Source organism: Glossina fuscipes, unplaced genomic scaffold (assembly GCF_014805625.2).
Source record: "Glossina fuscipes isolate IAEA_lab_2018 unplaced genomic scaffold, Yale_Gfus_2 0, whole genome shotgun sequence".
Lineage (NCBI taxonomy): Eukaryota > Metazoa > Arthropoda > Insecta > Diptera > Glossinidae > Glossina > Glossina fuscipes.
This window is the reverse complement of record NW_023998414.1, coordinates 13,032,533-13,055,531: the sequence shown is the minus strand read 5'-3', so window position 1 is coordinate 13,055,531 and position 22,999 is coordinate 13,032,533. Positions and strand designations below refer to the sequence as shown.

Sequence of the window (22,999 nt, the reverse complement as noted above, 5' to 3'; positions counted from 1 at the left end):
TTTTTATATATGTTTGTATGTGTTCTTGCTTTTACGCATATATTGTACGTATGCCTGTGTTTGAGTGAAACGCTATTGTTACACTTGTAGTGGCTCTTATAACTTACATGCAAGTCCTCACATATATTTAGTGCTTATGATTTTCTGTCATACGGTTTGTCCTCCATTCCCATTAGTTTCCCATGCACAATAACTATTTCACAAGTGTTGCATGAGTTTTTAGATTATACGCAACATTTACTACTTTTTAACCATAATTATCCTCTACAATATTTTTTATATATTGATTTCAATTATCTAAATGTACTTCTCTACTCATCTCCAACACCATTATCATCAAAATAAATATTTTTAAAATCCTCTAAATGCTTAATTTTTTTATCTAACCAATATCGATGAAGAAATTTCAATAAAAATTGTATATAACAATAGAAGATCCCTAACATAATTATCTAACTCAGCCGGTATAAGGCGTGCAAGGTACTTTGCGATTTATTCACTCATTTATTATTATCATTGCTTTTTGGACCATCCTTGTGAGTGAAGGCCTAATGGTATGATTTAGCTTTTGTGTCGTCTTCGGTACTTGATTTTGTGGCAATACTTCTACGCACTTTTATACTCTACACCACTTACGATATAAGGGTACATTAGGTTTGCGCGGATATATACAACACTCATAGGCTCACCTTTTATTATATCGTTAGAATCGGAGACCATTTCTGAATCGATTTAAGCTTGCCTGCGTCGCATCAATCACTTCCAATATAACGTCTTCTTCTAAAAAAGTCGTTACATGAATAACTACTATAGGATGAGGGCAGGTATTCAATGATTAGTCGAGACCCATTATAATGTTTTTACCAAAACTTTGAGAGAAAGAGGAAAGATTGTAAAATGAATTTAAAGTTTAACTAAAATTAAATTTGGTCGTTTCTTACATGAAGGAATTGAAACGATATCACTTGAATTACATAACGCTGCGCGCTCCAACATTCCATTCAAAGCTTTTCTCTAACAAACCTCTCTATGTTAGTCATAACCAGTTACTCCATCGTCGTTAGAAACAATGTGACTAATTTTTCCGAAAGAAATATGCCGCCACTTATTTTACAGTATTTCGAATGTGAACCAGTATTATTACGTTTGACATCTGTTGAAAGCCTTGTACAATTATCTCGTATTCATTACGACGCCCCATTGAAGCTATCCGATAAGAGTCATAAGAACGCAGATGTTAATTATGTTTTAAATAAATTTGAATTCTATCAAAAAATACACAAAACTTATTTCTACACCTAATAGTTACCCAAATGAAACGTTATTTTTTATTGCAAGCTTATCTATTCTTGATAAGCTTCGCTTATCCCAATCCCTTTGTCGATCGGTTGACTTCTCCGTTGTTCAATTGATGGCGGTGTGGTTTTGAAAGACACACACTCAAGATAAAAAGCTAAGATTTGAAAGTCACAATTTATCCATCAAACCATAAAAGGGTATAAAAGCTGCTGAGGTGAAAGGGTCTCCACAAAATCGATAATCGCGCTGTAAATTAATTCTCAGTTTAGAGCCACAATTTAACAAAAATCTGAACAAGTTTTATTCATTCACCTTTAACCTATTAAGTGTGTCGAGCCCTTCAGCGAATAGGACGGACAGACAAATCATTAACTGGCTAAGGAAAATAAGGCGTCTAGCTATACAATAGCTGGCGTGTAAAAGAACGCACTCGGTCCACAAATAATTTAATAACATTTTGACACTTGAATAGTTCAGTTTCCAAGTCAATTAAATCCACTTTCTGTATTTCTGTAGATTTTAATGTCAAATTACTCGGTCGCCCTTTAAGTAATACCTTCGAAATAATAATATAAATAATTCATTTTAGCCACCGATTCATACACTAATGCAACTCATAATAAAAATTTAGTTATAATACATTGCGAAGTAAGCAATTAAAAGCCGAACACATATGATAATCGTTTTCTACCGCTACTAAGCATACGGTATAAGAAAATGTAAACAAATAATTTTATCACTTTTCTCTATTTCTCGTTTCGTGGAGCTAATCGATTTGGTAAGCGGGGCGTTCAATTATTAACTTAGTCGTAACTCAGCCAAAATTGTCAAACAACCGCCATATTATACAAATTTATTGCGAGAAAGGCGATAAGTCTTCGCTACCTTGTAAAAAAATGCATGCTGTTCGTAGCGAAGATGCTTCAACAAGAGGAGATCGAGCCATTTTTAGAGTGATCGATAAGGAGCGAACAGAGGCGGTTCATAAGCGAAAAAACTTATGATGCACATCGGATGAAATTGCGCAAAAAGTAATAAAGGTCAAAAAATCGTCAAGGGAGGCGATTTCTTAATATGATATTTAATGCAAACTGGATGGCATGCGTCATGAACTTCTCGGTCTTGGCCAAACGATTAATTCTACTCCCTGTCAACCGCTAGAGCTAGTCGAAAATTGATCAAAGGCAAAGACTCCGTTTTTCATCATAGCAATGCTCGGCCGCAGACATCTTCAATGATTCGGCAACTATTGCGACCTATTGCTTGAACAGCAAGCTTTATATATAGATATAGAGTTCACTTCAAAAGAAATCCCAAAAGTCCTACAGTGATAACATAATCGTTTTAACAGAAAAATGGCAAAGTCAGCAGCTGCATATCATTATGGCTTATAACAAAATATATATTATAAATAAACGATTGATAATAACTTAACCTATGCCTTAAAATACTTAATCTTAAGCCTATGGTAGCAAAAGGAAAATGAAGAAAAATAACAACAGCAGCAGTAGCTAGCGACTCACAATATTCACTTTCATCCAAGTTGGAGAGTATTCAACAATAATGTTTATTAAAGATTTTACCGAGGACAGCTGTAGGTAAATGCAGTTCGTAGTTAGGCCTAGCTAGCGCTAAGCCTAGATACTCTACAGCGGACTGTGAAACCAAACTCATCTAGAAAGAATGAAAGCTCTGCTTCCTCATTAATAAACTTAGCTACGAAGCTCACAGCAAGACCCGCCCTTCTCTTCTCAAGCGAATTTAGACTGGCTAAAAGGAGTCTGTTCGCGTTAAAAGAAAGAGTTTATTTTAATAAAGTTCGCTTAAGTAATCAGAACGACGAAACACGTTATAATCGGACACGGATCATACTATCACCTAATGCAATTATTCATATAAGGACTTTTCTTATGGGAAGTAAACGAAAAATGGGCCAATCCGAAATTTTTTCCATGGCGTTTGTCCTTCGCGTAATACACGTCGATTCACTCGATTTCACGAATATATCTTAAAAATTTGCGTTTGTAGGTTGCACGCAACGATATATGGACAGACGGACAGTTAGACAGATAAGCTTAGCTCGATCGATATAATAAAAGGTGAATCTACCACCAGTTCTTCTGGGTGTTGTATACATCCACACAAACTTGACATTCCTACAAGTGCCACAAGTGACGTATGGCACAAAGCTGTGTTTAATTTCTGAAGAAAAAATGCCGTGAACTTTTTCATGAAAAGCATAAGCTTTGTAATCGTCTTAATTTTGCAGATATGCGTATCCAACATATTATATTTGTATCAGCACTTTTATTCTGTTCTTGGGCTGCCGCAAGGCTACCGCTTTTTACCTCAATACAGAGAAACATTTTCTTAGCCGTATCCAATGTTCATATTTTATCGGCTAAAGCTTTCTCTCTTCATCGAATCTTGCAAACATTATTACCGCGCCACTTTAGTATTCAGAATTTTGGGGACACTACGTGTGCGTTGTTCTATTAGTCGCGGTTATTATGAAAAGTGTTAAGAAATTTTTTTCACTCCGTTTGCAACATCAAGCAACAACCAAGAATTCAATAAAGCAAAATGACTAATATGACGTTGAGGCAATTCATATTTCAGCGACTTGCGAAGGTAGAAAAAATTAAAATGAAAATGATAATCATTTGACCTTCTATGTCCCCTGTGAATTGGTTACACTGATTTCCTCATTTCGTTTGCAATATGTCTTAAAAAGACAATCGGATTTTTTAGCTTTAGTTTCTGAGTCGAGTAGACCAGGTCCGTCCATTCTTAACGTTGCAACACAAACGACTTGTAAGAAAATTTCAACATATTATTATCGGCCTAAATAGCCCAGTAGGTAAGAACCGCGACTGCCAACTCACTATCCGCGGATTCAAATTTCAAGTGCGGTAGAGTTTTCTTTATTCGAAGCTGTAGGTAAGCGCTCAGTGGAAAATTAAACATAACACTTACCCATTGGACGCGAACCCACTAAGCTGCTGTTACCTCCCTTTGTGTTTCCTCTCTTCTTTTTTACGATCACAGTATTAAACGAACACGGGACATCGCCTGAGAGATTATTCATTTCAAAAAAAAAACAAAAAAAAAAAATTAATAATACAAAGTTATAGTGAAATTTGTGGAAATCGTACAGTTTACGATGATAAGCATTTGAAACCTTACCCACAATAAGCATAAACTGTTCAGTTTTTCTTTGAGTTACTTCTTTTTATTTATGTATATAAATAATAGAAAATATTTGGATGAAATTAAGCAACGTATTCAAAGTATCTTCTATTCACTCTTTAACGTGCATTCACACATGTGCATATATATATATATATATGATAGCGTTATGCTTTTGTTGCTGTAGTTCTTGTATCAAAACGCATTTATAAGCTTCAATAAAAGCTACATAAATTACAAGGCGGGTGTTTTGCAAACGACTAACGCCCAAAATCGCCATACAATCTACAGTAAACAGAATACAAGAACAGTTGATGGTGTAACGATTGCGAAACACTTACGGTGTTGGCAGCGTGATTAGTTAAAACCCTTTTGGTTAACACAGGGCCAGAGGCTAAATAGCGCAATAATACAGAATGATAGAACAACAACTGCTGCAACTCTTTTATAGTAACGCATTGATAATAGTAGTGATGACGATATTAACTACATATATATTCACAGACCATCGGAACCAATACGCATCGTTAACGATGCTCAGCACGATAATCGTGATGATTATATTGACAACAGAATGCATATAGCACATAGTGCAATATATGCATGCAAGGACAAAAACAATTCATTTTAAAATACAACGAATATGTTGTTCCTGTACACATACGTAGACAATAAATGTATGGTCTGTTGCCCACGATTAACATCAATATCTTACCAGGCAATATTTTTTTATGATAACAAACGATTGCCTGGCTAAAGTTACTTCAATTACCGTTAGACGCCTATACCGCTCACTCTGTATGCGTTGCTTTTGTTATTCGAAAAAGATAAAAATCTAATATCGACGTTAAACCTAAACTTAACGATCCAAAATGAGAACGGATGACATCCCTTGCAATTTTGAAAAGCATGTCAGATTAATGCGTATACGTACATACATGCATATACAAATATGTATGCATACGTATGCATACATATTCATACAAATTGCTATCCTTACGGATTGCATTTTAAAGAACAATTTACCATTTTTATTTCGCGGTGGGTAGCAGAACCAATATTTGTTGCTATGAATACAAATGTATTAATACATAGAGACCCGAAACACCTTTTAAGAACGCTACCACAAACTAATCATAGAAGTGCGCGAAATATGCAAAGAATATACCAAAAGCCGGCAAAAGAAAGAGTAAGAAATCTATATAATATTTTTAAATTAAATATTGAAGGCTTTCAAGCTATCAGATTGCCGAGGTTCAACAGTAGACTAATGAAACACACAATCTAAGTTGACATTAAGCAACAACGAGATGAACAAACAAGTCCAAGCCATTGCTATCAACGATAGATATGAATCAATTTTCATCAGCCATAAATATCCAAAACGTAAACCGTCCTCCATCGCCGGCATCACACCATAACACGCCAACGCAGAACAATTCAAACTTCAGCCAAGAGCAACCATTGAAATAATCAGAAGATGGGTGATGAGGTCAGAAAGGATTCGGGAACCTTTAGCATTTACAGAGCGGTTAGAAGAACTTGTCGAAGTGCATAAAAAAGCTTTGGTCGAGATGTTACACGATCGTCCCCTATTGTATTCTATTATTTTTACAGAAATCCTGTAAACGATTTTAAAAAGAATCGCTGAATGGAAATCTGACATTTCTAAAAGCACGTCATTGATTTATTAGGGTATTTGGCTTAAAAAAGTTCGCAAAATTAAATAACAGCCCAGTAGACCGTACAAATTCTTTTCGCAATTTTCTTGCTTTACTCTAGTCTGTCCGCCTGAATAGCCGAAGGCGAGGAATCTCGACTAACAGATCAATGATCGTGGGTTCGAATCTCAAGTACGATAGAGTTTTTAATAAAAGCCGATAGCCTTAGATGCTAGTGCTTTAAGAGTTTAGTCTTAGAATTTATTTCTCTGGCGAAATTAATAATAATAATAATAATATTCTAGTCTAGTTAAGAAGAAATAAATTCTTTGCGGAAATTTAATTTATAGTAATAGAAAGTTAGGCATTGCGGTTTGAAAATGCCATAACACAATCACGCTTACATATGACGAGTACTTATTTGATGTATGAAGTTAGTTGAATATAGACGTGTGTTTAAATGCTAGGAACATAAATAAAAGTTTTTTGCGAAATTTTTGTGAAAATTAAAAAATATTGACAAAATTGACAAAATAATTTAGTATTAGTGCATATAAGTGTTCGTGCATTGTGATTTAGCCTTTTTTTGAGGTTAAATTGTGAGTTATCAAACAATTTTCTACTAAAGATTTCATTTGTACACACGTGTTATTACTTGCACAGTGTTGTACAATTTATTCCTCAAAAATCACCAAAGTCAACATTAATATGATCTAAGGTTTTTGATTCGATTAATTTTGTGGCCTGTGGAAAAAGGTTTAAATTTATTATAAATTAAAAAAATTATATAAAATTTTTGAACTAATGGATTTGTTGAGCATAATTTTCACATATCAAATAAGTGATTGTAATATCATTGCATCTGCTGGTTTGAGGTACATTCTTCAAATGAGCTGCTGATTTTGGAGTGTACTGTTAAATTTCCAATTGCTAATTTTGAAGTGCGCTTCCGTATTTTGGTTATTGCTGTGTTGTTGTGCAATGCTGTTGCGCTACGTGGTGGCTGATTGCATTGGAGTGCAAACAAGTACAGAGGTGCTAAACCTTTCTTTGTCCAATTGTTTTGGCATGAGTGGCAAAGTTTGGGGAAATCGGGATTCCCGGTTGTTAACAAATTAAATGCGAGAGTTTTAGTGCAGCTTGTCGATCATAAGAGAACTCCGTCCTCTTTTTTGAATAAGTTGCACGAGACGAAACTGAAAAGTTTATTCTCTAGTCGCCAAGAGTTCGACGAGAAGATACGTCTAGTGTCGAACCCATAGGCAAATGCTGACAGCAAGACCAATATTTTATTGAAAAGCTGCGACACTACTATGGATTGCTCTTTAGAACATACGCTGAGTGGATTTTGTTCCTAGTACGCCCCCACGAGGAGTTACCTATGTGCTATTATTGCCTTAGCTTTGGCCATATAGTCAAACATTCCAGGATGAGTGGAGATTAGCTACAACGTGTCTTCTCGTTATATATTTGTTTCATATACAAGCGTATTTGATAATCAAGCATATTCATATATCATGTATAATTCTTAGCTGTAAGCTAGAAGGGCCAATTGCCTAGCCACTTCTCAATACGTTAGTTTATATTCAGCAACGATGCGTATTTATTTTACTTGCTTCGAAACGACACGTGCTGATACGTGATTTACTTATTTAGCCTACTATAGTGCTGTCAAGTATTCTTATAAGAAAATCGTTAATTTTTGCTTAAACAAATTTCCCAAATAAACAACTGTTTGCTTACAGTGGACATGCTTATTTTCTTCACTTCTTAAGTGCAATAATTTATTTTAGAAAATTATAGATGAGAAGTCTCACCGTGTTGCTCTTCGTCTTGTAATTTTCCGTTGCATATGTATTTGGTGCATTAATAATACAAAGCATATTAAAAAGCACTCAAGTTACGCTCACCCTTCTCTTTCATTCCTTCCATAAATGTCGACTATTATGCCAAATGAAATCGATTGGCTACTAATAGGGAATGTTATCATGTCACATTTATCAAATGCATTTCATATAGCATTTCTGCCAAATCTTCAAACAATATGTTGACGTATATGCAACATTTTAAATAAAAAAATCTTATTATTTAGACAACTCTGACTCGTAATTTTGACTAAATAGAAAGTAATGTAAGTTCATTAAAAAATAACACTTATTCGACCTTTCAGGAATACTTCGTTCAGCTAAAGAATCTGTAATGCCCTTACAAAATTATATGCGAGTCAAAACCGTTTTTGCGCTTTTTTATAACAACAAAGCTTAAGCGATTTTTGTTCTTATATGTATTGACGACACTTATAATACAGAAAATTTTTTCTTATTAAAGCAATTGTTTTAGACTTCAATATACGGAACATAAAAAAAGAAAAAAAATTGAAAATTGCAGATAGAGAAAAATAATATCTTTAAAATGGATTATAACGTAAGCATAACAAACTTTTGTAATAAATGAACCAATAAATGTAACTAGAAGTTTTCATTAAATATCTAGCCTATGCCAACTATATTGCCCGCTGAAAATTTCGATATTGAGGCGGATGCTGCAGCTTTGCGTGCAGCCATGAAAGGATTTGGCACTGATGAGAAAGCTATAATTGATATGTTAACAGCGCGTTCCAATGCCCAGCGTCAAAAAATTAAGGAGCATTTCTTGCGTGAATATGGGCGCGATTTAATCGATGATTTAAAAAGTGAATTAGAAGGGAGATTTGAAGGTGTTATTGTTGGTTTAATGCTACGTCCAGTCGAGTATCTTTGCAAGCAACTGCACAAAGCGATGGAAGGTGCTGGCACAAACGAAAGCACTTTGGTTGAGATTCTCTGCACTAAGTCTAATGATGAAATGGCTGATATAGTCAGTTGTTATGAAAATATGTACGATCGTCCATTAGTTGAACATATCTGCAGTGAAACTTCGGGTCATTTCCGACGTCTTTTAACATTAATTGTGACAGGGGTGAGAGATCCAGCTGGTACTGTCGATGCTGAAAAAGCTAAAGAACTAGCACAAGCTCTATACAATGCTGGCGAAGCCAAGCTAGGCACTGACGAAGAAGTATTCAATCGCATTTTAGCTCATAGCAGCTTCGCCCAGTTACGTTTGATATTTGAGGAGTATAAGCAATTATCTGGCCAAACTATAGAGCAGGCCATTAAGCATGAAATGAGTGGAAAATTGCATGATGCTATGATGGCTATAGGTAATATAATTATTTCTGGAGCATATTTTTAAATAAAATTACTTTTATCTTTTCAGTGGAATGTGTCCAATCTCCACCAACCTTTTTCGCTATACGTCTTTTTAAAGCCATGGATGGCATTGGCACTGATGACACTACTTTAATAAGAATTATAGTTTCACGTTCCGAAATAGATTTGGGTAATATTAAACAAGAATTTGAACGACTCTACAATCGCACCCTTTACAGTGCCGTTAAGGTATGAAACGTATTTTAAGTTTCTAATTTGCCAGCATGTTAATTTTATTATTTCTTCTTATAGTCTGAAACTTCTGGCGATTATAAGCGCGCCTTATGTGCTTTACTTGGTGGCTGTTAGAATTATTTATTCGTTTTTATTCGTATTTTCTTCATATCCTTAAATATTTCTTCATTTGTTAAAAACAAAACTACACAGAATAGCAGGCAAGATATTTTTGTATTAAACATAGTTCGAAATTGTTTAAGTACACTTACGCGGATCGGTTTGTATGAGAAGTTAATCCATCATTCAAACCTGGCAAAAGGCAATATCATAAATTACATCAGTAAACATCTCTTGTAGTAAAACTTTATGACTACAATATGATTACAATTTAATTTAGCAAAATTTGTTTGTTATCACATGTTTTACATTAAAAATATAACATTTATGGAACGTACGCATGTTTTTTGCTGAAGGCGTCTTAGAATAAACTATAAAAAAAAAAAAAAAAATTATGCGCCTCTTGATTAATTATGTCCACCAGGGGGGATACATGAACTATCGTGCGGTCATCAGATCATTTAATAGCAAGAGTGAACTAAACTTTGCAATTCAACTGAGCAAATGGGCCGTAATCGATCTACAGACACATCGCCTTTATACATAGCAAGCACGTAAAAATGAACCTCGAAAAGTCCCTTTCTATAATCAAAATTCTCGTCGCGAACTCGATGAGGACCTTCTCATCTGATTAGGTTGTTATTTACTTCATATTTTAAACGTTCCAAACACACAACTCTTTTTAAAAGCAAGTTACCATTGCGTACTCTCTTGAATATTTTCTTTAGTTTTCCAAAAAAAAAAAAAAATATTCGAATTTATTGTGTTTGTTCAATCAAACGACTGCCACTAGAAGGTTACTCTGAAACCATAACGAATCATTAAAAAAAAAACAAACTGGGACACGAGTCCGAACGTTAACGAATTATTTAATTAAGTCTTTAAAATCTTTCATTTTACTTAATATCATAGTAAACTTTGCTTTATTTTTTATAAAAATTTCTGTAGGCATTCAAAATTAAATAAAATTAGTTTTCGAGTTTCCATGGTACTCTGGAAATTTTTTTTGTATTAGTTATATTCCAATTCTCCATATAATTTTGATATAAGATTTGATCATAACTTGAACGAAATTTCAATTATTCGAGAAGGTCTACAGTCATAATCATTTATGAATAGTACAAAACGTTCAGAAAGCATCTTGATTTATCCCAACATCGTAGAATTAGGAATTGATATAAGTCCAATAAGATAAACAATAGAATAATGAAAAATAATTATGCTAGAACGCTTCGGCTTCGCTTAGACTTGAACGAAACAGGTGATATAATGTTAGCAGGTTCTTTCGCAGTTTCTTGACAGATATTTTCTATATAAGAGGGATTAATGCTGGTCAGTTTTGTTCATTTTCGTATACGATTTTCTAATCAAAAATTAATTAAACAATATTTTCTAATTATAGCTTTGTGTAGCTTTAGCCTTTCCCTAGTGATCAAAAAACGGCTTTAAAAAAATTCGAATGACTTTGACCTTTCAGCTTTATCGTATTTGTCAGGGCAATTTTTCAGCTTTATCAAATTTGTTAGGGCAGTTCTTCAGTGTATTTTACAATCTTGCCAGAAGGCATGTTTAGGATACGGTGATACGGTTTTAGCATCGACTTGATAGTTCGATTTTAATAACAAAACCAAAACGATAAAATCGCACAAAGCCTTCTCAGTGGAAAACGCAAAGCGGTAGCCACTAAATAATTATTTCAGAAAACTCTGCTTTTTTGAGTGATCTCCTTTTAGATTTGATGAGATTAAATAAACAATCCATATAAAATATCATTTTTAATTGTAAAAAACTTTCAGCATTAAGGAGCACTTTCTTACAAATCAGAAATTTCACTATAGACTAAAAATTGTAAATACACTTATTATCTTATACCAATGATTGCGCGAAAACATTGATTATTAACTAAAGCAAGTAAAAGCTCTAGAAGCTTATTAAATACCCTACTTTGCTACTTTGCTTAATGCAGTTATTCTTATAACGAACTTGCAAGAGAAGTACGAACATTATTACCGGGCAATGCCGACTACTACATGCTCCACACTGCTATGACAATTGCAGTTATTCGCTCTCTTCGGTAATAACGCCCCAAAAAGTACACATTATTTTCACTCAAAGCGATAAATGTCATGAAAGCTCGCATATTAGAAGGTTTGCCTTTCGTGATAGCGCCCATATATGTTGGGCTTCATAAGTAATCGTGATTCAAATTTACTACCTTACCGTTAATTTGTTTCCTGAAACGCTACTATGAATTAATTTTCATCATAAAATATTAAAAATGAATCGTTTTGCCAAAGGACTTACTACTATTTAGTTCTAATTAAGTCCACTTAATTTTTTTATTTAATTACTATCATAAATAAATTTTGATCACTAAAAAATTAACAATTAGGCTTTATTGGCGTATTGGCGAGGATTTACGTTTCATGAGAAGCCTGATAAGCGGTATCCAAAAAATACACCTATGTGGCCCAAATTCGGTAAAGTAAATTTCCTTGTCAATTTACTATTATGAGCTAATTTTCAGTATGAAATATTTCAAATTCGACCTCTTTATAAAGCTTTCATTTCTGTAAGAACGGCTAAATGAGAGAGTGTTCAAAAATCTTCGCCAGCCGATCCAAAGTTTTCACACCAATTCAGAATGTCAATATACTACTCTTTAGCCACTTTTGCCGAGAATATTTTAAAAAATGCAATTTTTCCCCATACAACATCTTTACGAAATTGGGCACTATATGGGAAGCCGTCGTCCTTGAGTCAAAACCCACCTCTTTTCGAAATTTCATTAAAATATCTCAAAAATTGCGAACTGTAGTGTGAACACAAATGTACTTGGACACAAAAGCGACGGAAAGACAGATAAATTCAGATTATGATTCTGAATCGATCGGTATAATAGAAGGCGAATTTCTCTTAAGCTCGTTACATACATTCTCACTAACTTAATGTACTCTACACTACAAGTGATGTTATATGAATAATGGTCGAAAACGTGGTCCGATCCGAAAGATTTTGAATAACGTTCGTCCTTGGGCCAAAACAAGTTAGTGCAGGAAATTTCATCAAAATATCTCATCAATTGCGACCTATAAGTTAAACACAAGAAAACCAGACAAACGAACAGGCAGACCAGCTTAAATCGTTCATCTCGAATTTGTTCGATATAAGCAAAAATTCGTCTAGCGCGAGTCCTTCTGGATGTTGCATACGTCCGCCCGAACTTAATATAGCTCCTATATTACAAGTGGTGTAGGGTATAAAAATTTGTTATATTTTATGTATATTTATTTTATATGTTTTTTTTTTCACGAAATTTATATTTATTTTTTGTAAATAGTTTAAAATACAGCCTTAAAATTGAAATGCAACACTGCCCGATGGAAACAAGAAATAATGTATCGCAAAACATTGCCTATTTAAGGGGATATATACATATATATATAGATATATATATTTATATGCATACATGTGCATGTAAATACATTAACGTATTAATATTGGTGATGTGGTGCGATATGGGATTTTTGCCCATTATTTAGACACAAATGTAGAGAATTTAAAAATAATACACGCTCCCAAACCCCCAAAAATTTGCAGGAAATATTTATATAAAAGTAGCAATGATTTAAATTGAGCATTTACAAACAACAACCATATATATATATATATATATATATATATATGCGACAATGAAGAAAGAGAGCGAGTGCCAAGGTTTCTTATCTAAAGAGAGTGTGAAAATGAAATTGAAATAAATTAAAAAAAAAACAAAAAAACAAAAAAAACTTACCTAACGGATACTGAAAAGAAATGTGCGCTTTTTTCGTCGATTAATTGTAATAATATTGGCATACGGCAAACAACCGTAAAAATAATAGAACCATAGAATTAATTTAGTCTGAATTTGATAGCGAAAAAGTTCTGTGCTATCAGTATAAAACGCAACTGATTTCTTTAGAATATTAAAAAAAAAGAAAAAAAAAAACGAAAAAAAAAGGAAAAGAAAAAAACATCCAATAATATTTCTAATCAATGGATTTTGATTCAAAGTGTATGCGGTTAATAGGCACAGCGGCTGTGTCGATTGTAGGCTATCATATTGTGGCCAAATTAATACCCTGGTTATACTTGAATATAATTGGTCCAAAATGCCTTGGACCTAAAATCAATATACGGCAAATGGGTTCTTGGGCCGGTACGTTATGAATTACATAAAACAAGCAACACTACTACTACTACTATATACCTTGTCTTGCCTTGGGCGAAGTCTTGAACAACCCATTATCCAAAGTGTGCTAAAAGAGCTAAAGAAAAGTCTACGATAACCTTTAAATCGCTATCTAGTATTATCCGCATATTGTCATTCAAAATATTCTATTTATTTATTTATCGATTTTTTTTTTGTAAGTTGTTTCGGTCTTTTGATAATTTTGTGCGCGTGTTCACTACCTAAACACATTTTAAGGGCACTGTTTAGTTTTGCATTTTGTCAATTCCAATATTTGAATGTCCGTAGAACATCCAGGCTTTTGTTCACCCTTTTTTGCTCAAGATCAATGTTTTTCCACAGGTTCCGAATGTTTTTTGCTTTAACCAATGGTATCAAAAACTTTAACTATTTTTCCCGATTATCATAGATCTCTATTGTGTACCTTTATTTATGTAATAAGATTTAAATATTAATTTGAAATTCAATTCAATTTAAATGCATTTTCATTACAGTGGTTACCGGTGCCACCGATGGTATTGGAAAGGCTTATGCAAAAATTGTACGTACATACGTATGCATGTAATTAATTAAATTTAATTTTATTACTAATTAGTAAAATATAGCGTTTGGTTTTGGGTTGCGAGGAAATCGAAATGAAAAATCTGCTGATTTTAACGACTAACCACGGACTTGCTTTGAATAATTCATATTAAATAGAAATAAATTAAAAAAAAAAAGACAGAATCTATTGATAAGCTTTTCTGCATACAACGAGTCATACTTACATATACGGCTACGAATATGTAAGCTATGCCGCTACCGTTTCGTTAATGTGTCATTTCTCAGGATCGAAGAAGGCGGCGTGGTATCGAAACGATAGTCGTATGTCTTAAGTACACCCTATTCACGAGCTGAGCTGACATCCGAAACTTACGTAGTGTAAAGAAGTTTCTAGATCGACAAGATTCATTTGAAAAATGATGTCAATGATATCAATGATTCAATGATTTGTTTAAGCTTTTCTTTCCTTAGAAGATTTTTTGGGCAAGCAGGCGTAGTTATATAAATGATTACAGCATAGCGCCTTATATTTTTAATATCTTATGACTTATATAGGTGAAGTATATGAATTCATTCGACAGATTTTTGACTTACCCTTCCATCTAATGGTTCATAGTGAAAACATATTATTTTTTTGGTATTTTCGGACAAAAATCGATGAACGCACGCTTTTATCGAAGTGACTTAAGCAATTCCCTTAATGGCCAGTTGGTTTTTTACCTTTCGGTAAATACAGGTAGCTTTTGAAGTTTCCTAATTTAACTTTCTATCTTATGGACGATAATATATCGCTTGTTAAGAAACGGAAATGTGCAAATTATTTGAAGGGAAATTCTCACAAGGTCTTGTGTCATCGACACAATTTCATTTATTGCTTTATTACTAAAGTCAAAAGTGCTACATTTTGTGTACAAAATTTAGAGATTAATTGAAAGTGTATAAAATAAGGTAAATAAATATATGCACTTTTAGACATTTAGAATATAAATGAATGTATGGGTAAATAGACAGTCAAATAATGTCAATAATATATAAAGACAATCCGATATCGCTCAGAATGTATATTAGTGTATAAAGTGTGCTTCTCGGCTATTTAGTGGTGTGTTAAATACGAGTTTACAAAACTATTATTTCGATCGTTTTAACCTACGTGAATATATCATCATCCATAACGGACAATGTATATATGCTTACATATGTATATATTAATGTAAAGTTTTTTTTTTCAAATATAAATAAAGCATTGCACTTGAATACATTTTAGGCTGTGTATGATGGATACATGAAATGAATTTTTGAAATAAGTGAACATTGTACACTTAAAATTGGCATTTGGAATATCGTAATTGTTGCTTTACTTCTGTAGTTATACAAGTTTTTGTTATATTTTCTCAATCAAACTTTATGACCGACTATATGTGTTAACCTTATATCACTTGTGGTCAAAATATCTAATGCGTGTGTGTGTGTGTGTGTGTGTGTGCGTGTGCATAGTTGCATGCAACACCCATATCGACTTAAAATCGCTTCTGCGATTATCATGTCACTCGATTAAGGCCGTGCACCCAATCGATTTAAGCCAAATTTAATCATCTCTCACTCTGTACGATCTAGCAATGTATTCTTGTATTTAAACTATCGCTACACTGACCTAGTCCTTGGACGAAGGTCTAAGACAATTGAAAATAGATTGAATTGCGTCATTTTTACAATCACTCCCTCCCTATACCATACCTCAATTTCAAAAAAAAAAAAAAAAAAAAAAAACAATTTTTACATTTCTCAATACACTCGCAGTGAAAACTAATACTTTAACATCGTATAGGACTGTGATAAATTTCGGATGCGGTAAAACAATCTTTTGAAAGCCTCTGTCATGTAAACGCTTAAGACCTTTTATCGCAACAACGTGTAAGTTTCGATATTTTGAAACGAATAAAAAAATGGTCCACAACTTGGATATGACATAAAAATGTACTGTGCCATGTTTAGATCAGATAACTCTATTTTTTTTTTTGGTTCGTTCCTATTGCAAAATTTGTTCAGAAAGTTGCTTCAATGCTTCCTATTTATAAAAAAATTCGTAATTATTATTAAATTTCGAACTTTGCATTGTTGCAGGCGAGTAAGTGAAATAAAGTATTCAAGTGAGCCGACTTGGCCCAATTATAGCAATTAAGTTTATCTTACAAGTATGGCTACTGTTAAGCACAGATAAATTTGTTCCGATTACGGTTGACTATGCTTTCTCACGAAGATGGTGATGTATGCTTAGTCAAGTCTTTAAAGCTGCCTTCTGGGCGTCGCAAACTTTTTGACAAAATAACCCATCAGGCTGTAGAGCTCAGCTACAGCTGCGCGTTGGACATGCAATATCTAATCAAAAACATATAAACATCTCTCTGTCCCTTTTTAATTAAAAAGTTTTTAATCAAATTTTTAATAACCTGTAGGAAGATTTTCATGCCATCAACAGCTGTTATGCTGTCCTAAGGACATGCTTCAAAGTATCTGGAAAAAATAATATCAATAAAATATTTGCTTTTATTAAAGCTAGACTAGACTAGCCATCCGCTCCTTGATCTTATATACAGACATATAGCATACATATGCGGAGAAAAAGAAAAAGATCGATGAAAGACCTGAAGAAATTCCACACAAGCACAGTAATACGACAGTAAGTCTGTAATCGACTAATAATGTAAAAGAGAGGTGTAACAAGAAATAATAACGGCTTGTAATATATGCATGTGTACATGCATGTATGTGTGTGTGTGCGTTTTTTTATTATACGAGCTGAAAGTAGAAATCTTCAAAACTGAAGAACTACCAACAGCGTACACCATCCGCCATCCATGCCGCGTACATACTGAAATTATTTGTCACACAAAATTTTCTCCGACCTTTCTCCACCGCGAGACTACCGTTAAGTATTACTTTGCGGAGGCTACTTGCAATTGATACGATGGGACCTCAGTGAACTGCCCTATTTGCTTCGAATTCCTCTTGGTGTGACCATATTCTTCAAATCTTGGACAGTTGAACGCAGCATTCCTAGCGTCCTCCTTATCGTGCCCTCGCATTTGAGGTTAGAAAGCTTAGAAAGCATCCATAACCAGTCAGGAACTGCATGGGGTGGTAATTTGCCTTCGTTCACTCCGATGCGTTTGAGATGAGCGAAAACGTCCATTTACTATTCGACGTACTTTTCTATCGCGGTTAAGTGCCTCTCGTTCCTAAGCACGTTCCTTTGTTAGTCTACTAGGCCGTGACATCCACGGTATTTAATTTGGAACTAACACACTTAGCTTGCCGAATTCGACTGTCCAAGCCCTTTTACTTGACACCCATACCGATGGTATTGTTAATAAAAATTTAAGTCACGACGTCGTTGTGTCCATCATATTTATTTTAGAATGAAACCCCTTTTTAGGCAGATCGTATGTCTTCGCTTGAAGAATGCATTACGTTTCGTTTAGCTTATGACAAAAAAGCATAAAACTATGAAAAATTAAAAAAAAAAAAAAAAAATTAAAATTGACTCACTTATATCATTATACGGGAGGCATGGTGGACATTTTTACAATTATGCACATAAATAGTAAGTCTTTCCGTTAAGTAAATGTGGATTACTTGAACCTTATGTGTTACAAAATTTGTGAGTAATGAGTGCAAGTGCACAACTGCTTGCTTAGAAAAATCGAGTTGTGTTCAGTTTACGTCTTACCGCGGCCTTATACTCTAATCAATTTGGCCCATTTTCAATACCAAAAATTACCAATGCTTCTACTAAACGACCAGGAGAATGCCTTAGTCAATTCAAAATTTTCCCCTGATCACAAATGTATATAGAGACTTTATACCGTATTTGAAACTTTCTTTTGATGTTGCAAACATGATGGCAAAGTGAATAAATATATCCCCAAAAGCTAATATTGCCTACGTGAATTCCCTTCTATGTCATTATGTTATTTACTAAAGAAGTTAAAATATGTTTAAAATATGATATATGACCGAGCGGAATAAAAATTAATTAATTACTTCATTCGCCATTCGAACGCGCGTTACTATGCGTATGCGTATGCGTTAAAAAATGACTTGCATTTACTTACTATTTGTTCAAGAGATTCAAAAATGAAAAATAAATAAATAAATAAAAACCAATAAAAAACAAATAAAATAAAAAAAAAATTGATATCGACAATGTACGAATTAGTTCATTAGCCTGAATAGTAGAAATATTTCTTATGTTCTTTCTCTCTCTCTCTCTCTCTCTCTCTCTCTCTCTCTCTCTCTCTACCTCTACTCCTTCTAAAGACAGTGGACGTATTACTTCTTCCTACTATAATAAGTGTTTGATAAAATCTTACACTTGCACTGGTCACATATACAGCTCTATGATCCTTTGATTAGCAATAAGTTCAAGTTTGTAAGAAGTGATAGAGAAATAGATATCGATTACATCCAGTGAAAATCCTACACGAATTAAGAATATTGATCTATGAGTTCTCTAGAACCTTAGACGGGAACGCAAACGGCAAAATCGATAGGCGGAGGGACGTGAGATGACTAAGAGTATATATGCTTGATGGCTTCTCCGTAATTAATAATTCTGAATGTTAAATGGGAGACAGTAGCATAGATATAAAGAAAGAGGGAAACTAAATTCGATATTATAAAGCCAACGATCTATATCCGAGTGTAACAACTGAAAGAATTAATTAGGCATTCCCGCCTAATCCTTGTGATACAAGGATATATTAAGTTTTTTGCGGACGTATGTAACGCGCCGAAAAAAATTAAGATAGAAAATTTGTTTTATAAGCTTGTCCGTCTGTCCGTCTTTCTCTTTTGTGTTCAACCTAAATGTTATAATTTTCGAGACATTTTAGGAAATTTAGAATACGCACATTATTTGTTCCAAAAAAGGAAAGGGCCGTTTGAAAGTGGTCCGGCTTGAGACCATTGTTTGATCACATCCAATATTAAGTTTTTGTTTGAAAAGTCATTATATGAATAACTAAAGTGATGTAGGGTATTTAATGATAGGCCATGTGACACTATACCGTTTTTAAATATTATTTTATAAGACTTTGCTTTCTAGCTGAAGGTGCATTTTTTTTGTTTTTCTTCAAAGTGTTTACTTTGCGATTGCTTAAATTAATGTGTGTATTTTAAAAATTTATGCAAATTCCTACGAAAATCAATGAATAATTAAGTTTATGTGCACTTTACAATTAGCAAATAAATGAGCTAACTAGTAAAGGAGAGACGGAAAAAAACCATATTTGCATTTGAATTTCGAATATCTATCTCGCAATCCAATCGAATATGTAATGAAGTAATTTCAAGAAAACCTATTCCAAAGTCCTTCTATTATCAAGTGCGAAGTATTTGAAATATCATTTTTGGTAAAAAGTCTGACTGACGGTATGATTTGCTCACCAAATACTATTTCATCGATCGCGAAGACTACGTCAACGGAAATAGGATGTCTGAGAATTTGAAATTATTAGATATTCATTTATGATTTCGTTCAAATGTAAACGTTAAGGTTATATTCAGTCTCTGCTGTTGCCAAAAGGTGACCAGAATTCATTACAATCATAATTTCAGTTTGTTTTCATGTGCTTGGTATCTGGGTTCGCTAAAGATCGATTAGAATCGATTTGAACCATGACATCATAGATCGACATGACAGGAATTCGCAATCTTTCATAAGTCATTTGCGCTTTCGACCTACTTTCCTTGTATACAGCACCGAAAGATAGTGTATAAAATTTAGTCAGAACGTTTGCAACGCTCTTCCGAGACCTTACAAAATTTATACTTGATCTCAGTGTCAAATTCTGGGTAGGTGTTAAATATGTTCATTTGTCCGTCAGCGGATTGCCGCAAAATGGAGGTTATTAACCTTGAAATGGGCCAAGTTTCGCCGCTAATGCCAAGACATTTTTAATGGCCATTATTTTGTCAAAATTGAAGGAAAAGTTTTTTTAAATACAGAAAAGCACATCTGCCATTTCATAGCCGTGGGCATACGATTTTATAGTTATACGTAAGTGTATATCAAAGCCATAGATGCTAATACTTCAAGACTTTAGTCTTCGATTTTATTTCTCTTGCTAAATAAATTATAATAATAATAACAACTCTTTACATATATGATATATACTTTTATCTGTTTTTCTTCTCTTCGTCACAACTTTAGTTGGCTAAGCATGGATTAAATATAGTTTTAATCAGCCGCACTTTAACTAAACTAGAGGATGTAGCCAAAGAAATCCGTAAGTATTTAAAAATCTGTTCAAATTTGCCTTCAGCTGTAATTCTAAATTTAAACCCTTCCGTAGGTGAAGCATTTAGTGTTGAAACCAAAATAATCGATGTCGACTTTACTCATGGTCCCGAAATCTATGATAAAATTAAACAGAATATTGATGGCTTGAATATTGGCATTTTGGTTAATAACGTCGGTATTAGTTACTCTTACCCGCAATTCTTTGTTGAACTTGTAACACAGATACCGAAATTTATGCGCGATATTGTTGCGGCTAACGTGCATTCGGTTACACACATGTCCGCCTTGGTATTACCTCAAATGATAGAAAGGAAGAAAGGCGTTATTATAAACCTGTCTTCAACCGCCGCTACAATACCAAATCCTATGCTTTCAATTTATTCGGCCACTAAGGTATATATAAATAAAATTAATAAAAAAAAATTTTACATAGCCAACTAACACTATTTACGCATTCAAATATATATGTATATATATTTTTAATGTATACTTTTAGGCATTTGTGGATAAATTCAGTGCTGATCTTCAAACCGAATATCGTAGCTCTGGCATAATTGTGCAAAGTATTCAACCCGGTTTTGTTGTTACAAAGATGAGTAAAATTCGTCAAGCATCCGTTTTCAACCCATTGCCGGATACCTTTGTGACTTCTGCTATAAACACTTTAGGTTTTTGTGAACGAACGACCGGTTATTTACCACATACATTAATTCAAGTCGTTATTAGAACGATCTCGTGGTTATTCTGTGAGCAATTTGTCGGCCAAATTATTATGAAATATTTGTTCAAAATGAATCAAATGGCCATGCGACGCATAGCGAAAAAACAACAAAAGTAAAAAAAGGGTTAAATTCTTAAAGTCTTTTATATCGGCGCTCGCACACGCATATTTACTTCATATGAATTTGGTATTTAAAAATTTTTATTACTTATGTTTTACATTCACTGAAACTAAACATAAGAGAACAAAGAGATTTAATTTAGTTTCATTTTAAATTCCAATGAACATTTTTTATACATTCATTTTATTCATAGAATGGATATTTTTAAGACTTTATGTATATGTACTCTAACGTACTACTACTAAACGATATATATAACTAAAAATATTAAATTAATTAAATTTAAAGATTTTATGTACGGCATGGATTATTAGATGGTATATAGTCCTTAATTTATATCATTTTTGTTATGTTATACATTTTAGAAGTTCATAAATACGTGCGAAAAAAAAATTCATTAGTTAAAATTGGGTCTTATTAAATAATCTTATGAAAAGAAATTCATTGTAAATCTTTTGCTTTAAAGCAGAGTTGCTTAAACCTCAGGCTCACTACATATTTTCGTCTCTAACGAAAGCGAAAAGTATTTTTTTTTTTTTGCGCCTCTTATAAGACTTTTGTCTTCGCATTTCGTCTGAATGAAGAAAGCAATAAACAAAAAGCAAATTTAAATTTGTTTGAATTTAAATCTTCTTCTTTTTTTATAATTCAGCAAAGCAACAACGGATGATTCACTGTGCTGAATAAAACAGAATTTTATAATAAATAACACATGAATTGCATAAGTAATAAAGGAAACTAATGCTTTTGACGCCATAAAGTAAAGATATATTATGGGTCCAAGATTAGCCAAAATTTTCAGGAAATTATAAATGAAAAAGTCTAGGTGATTTTCATTATAAATTTTTTCTTTGGATGTGTGAATAAAGTCCTCTCGCTAAAATTCCTTGCTTCATAAAACGTACCTGACGATGTACATAAATGTGTACATTGACATAAAAAATGGGCTTTTCAGGAAACGTCTTAGATTGGAATCACCTCATAGAGGTCTTTTCCGTCTCATAAGGATCTTTTTCTGCAAATTTCGATCCTCCTATTCCATCAAATAGCACAAAACTATCTTACCACGCATATCGCTTATGTTTACATGTTAATTAGCATAGACTGTTTTTTATCCTTTATAATTATTTTACTAATTAAGATGTTACCTTTTTATTATAATTTTTCCCTTTTTATATTTATTTGAAGTTTCTTTTTTTTTTCTCTCTTCTTCTTATGTTATAATTTAAATTAATATACAAATCGATCTTTTTTGTCTTTGTTGAAACATCTTAAGATAATAATCCGACTTTTTGTCAATTGTTTGTATTAACTGAATTGTAAGCATTGATAGAGAAACTTAAGACTATTTTAAGGTATGAAAAACTTTTTTTTCAATTCGAAATTAA

The 22,999-nt window shown here is 33.2% G+C and overlaps 2 protein-coding genes across 3 annotated transcripts; both read left to right on the top strand.

The window, feature by feature from the left end:
• Positions 1–6,733: 6,733 nt before the first annotated feature.
• LOC119634851 (annexin B10-like) lies at positions 6,734–10,197 on the top strand. 2 transcript variants are annotated; one of them, XM_038029269.1, is made up of 5 exons: positions 6,734–6,748; positions 8,478–8,573; positions 8,643–9,351; positions 9,408–9,589; positions 9,653–10,197. In XM_038029269.1, the coding sequence occupies exons 2-5, from the start codon at positions 8,562–8,564 to the stop codon at positions 9,707–9,709; spliced, it is 960 nt and encodes a 319-aa protein (XP_037885197.1). In that variant the 5' UTR covers positions 6,734–6,748; positions 8,478–8,561; the 3' UTR covers positions 9,710–10,197. The 2 variants fall into 2 exon arrangements, with proteins under 2 accessions (XP_037885197.1, XP_037885189.1); XM_038029261.1 differs by lacking the exon at positions 6,734–6,748 and having other exon boundaries at positions 8,443–8,573.
• Positions 10,198–13,550: 3,353 nt separating this feature from the next.
• On the top strand, positions 13,551–22,794 carry LOC119634842 (very-long-chain 3-oxoacyl-CoA reductase). Its single transcript, XM_038029249.1, has 5 exons — positions 13,551–13,892; positions 14,420–14,466; positions 20,680–20,755; positions 20,822–21,162; positions 21,266–22,794. The coding sequence occupies exons 1-5, from the start codon at positions 13,730–13,732 to the stop codon at positions 21,605–21,607; spliced, it is 969 nt and encodes a 322-aa protein (XP_037885177.1). The 5' UTR covers positions 13,551–13,729; the 3' UTR covers positions 21,608–22,794.
• The last annotated feature ends 205 nt before the right edge of the window (positions 22,795–22,999 follow it).

Bases quoted from the DNA above. Each gene is read 5' to 3' on its own strand.
- LOC119634851 (XM_038029269.1), top strand. The intron at 9,352-9,407 runs GTAATATAATTA...TTATCTTTTCAG, and splicing joins TGATGCTATGATGGCTATAG to TGGAATGTGTCCAATCTCCA. The intron at 9,590-9,652 runs GTATGAAACGTA...TTCTTCTTATAG, and splicing joins CCCTTTACAGTGCCGTTAAG to TCTGAAACTTCTGGCGATTA.
- LOC119634842 (XM_038029249.1), top strand. From the start codon at position 13,730: ATGGATTTTGATTCAAAGTGTATGCGGTTAATAGGCACAGCGGCTGTG. The intron at 13,893-14,419 runs GTACGTTATGAA...TTTTCATTACAG, and splicing joins GCAAATGGGTTCTTGGGCCG to TGGTTACCGGTGCCACCGAT. The intron at 21,163-21,265 runs GTATATATAAAT...GTATACTTTTAG, and splicing joins CAATTTATTCGGCCACTAAG to GCATTTGTGGATAAATTCAG.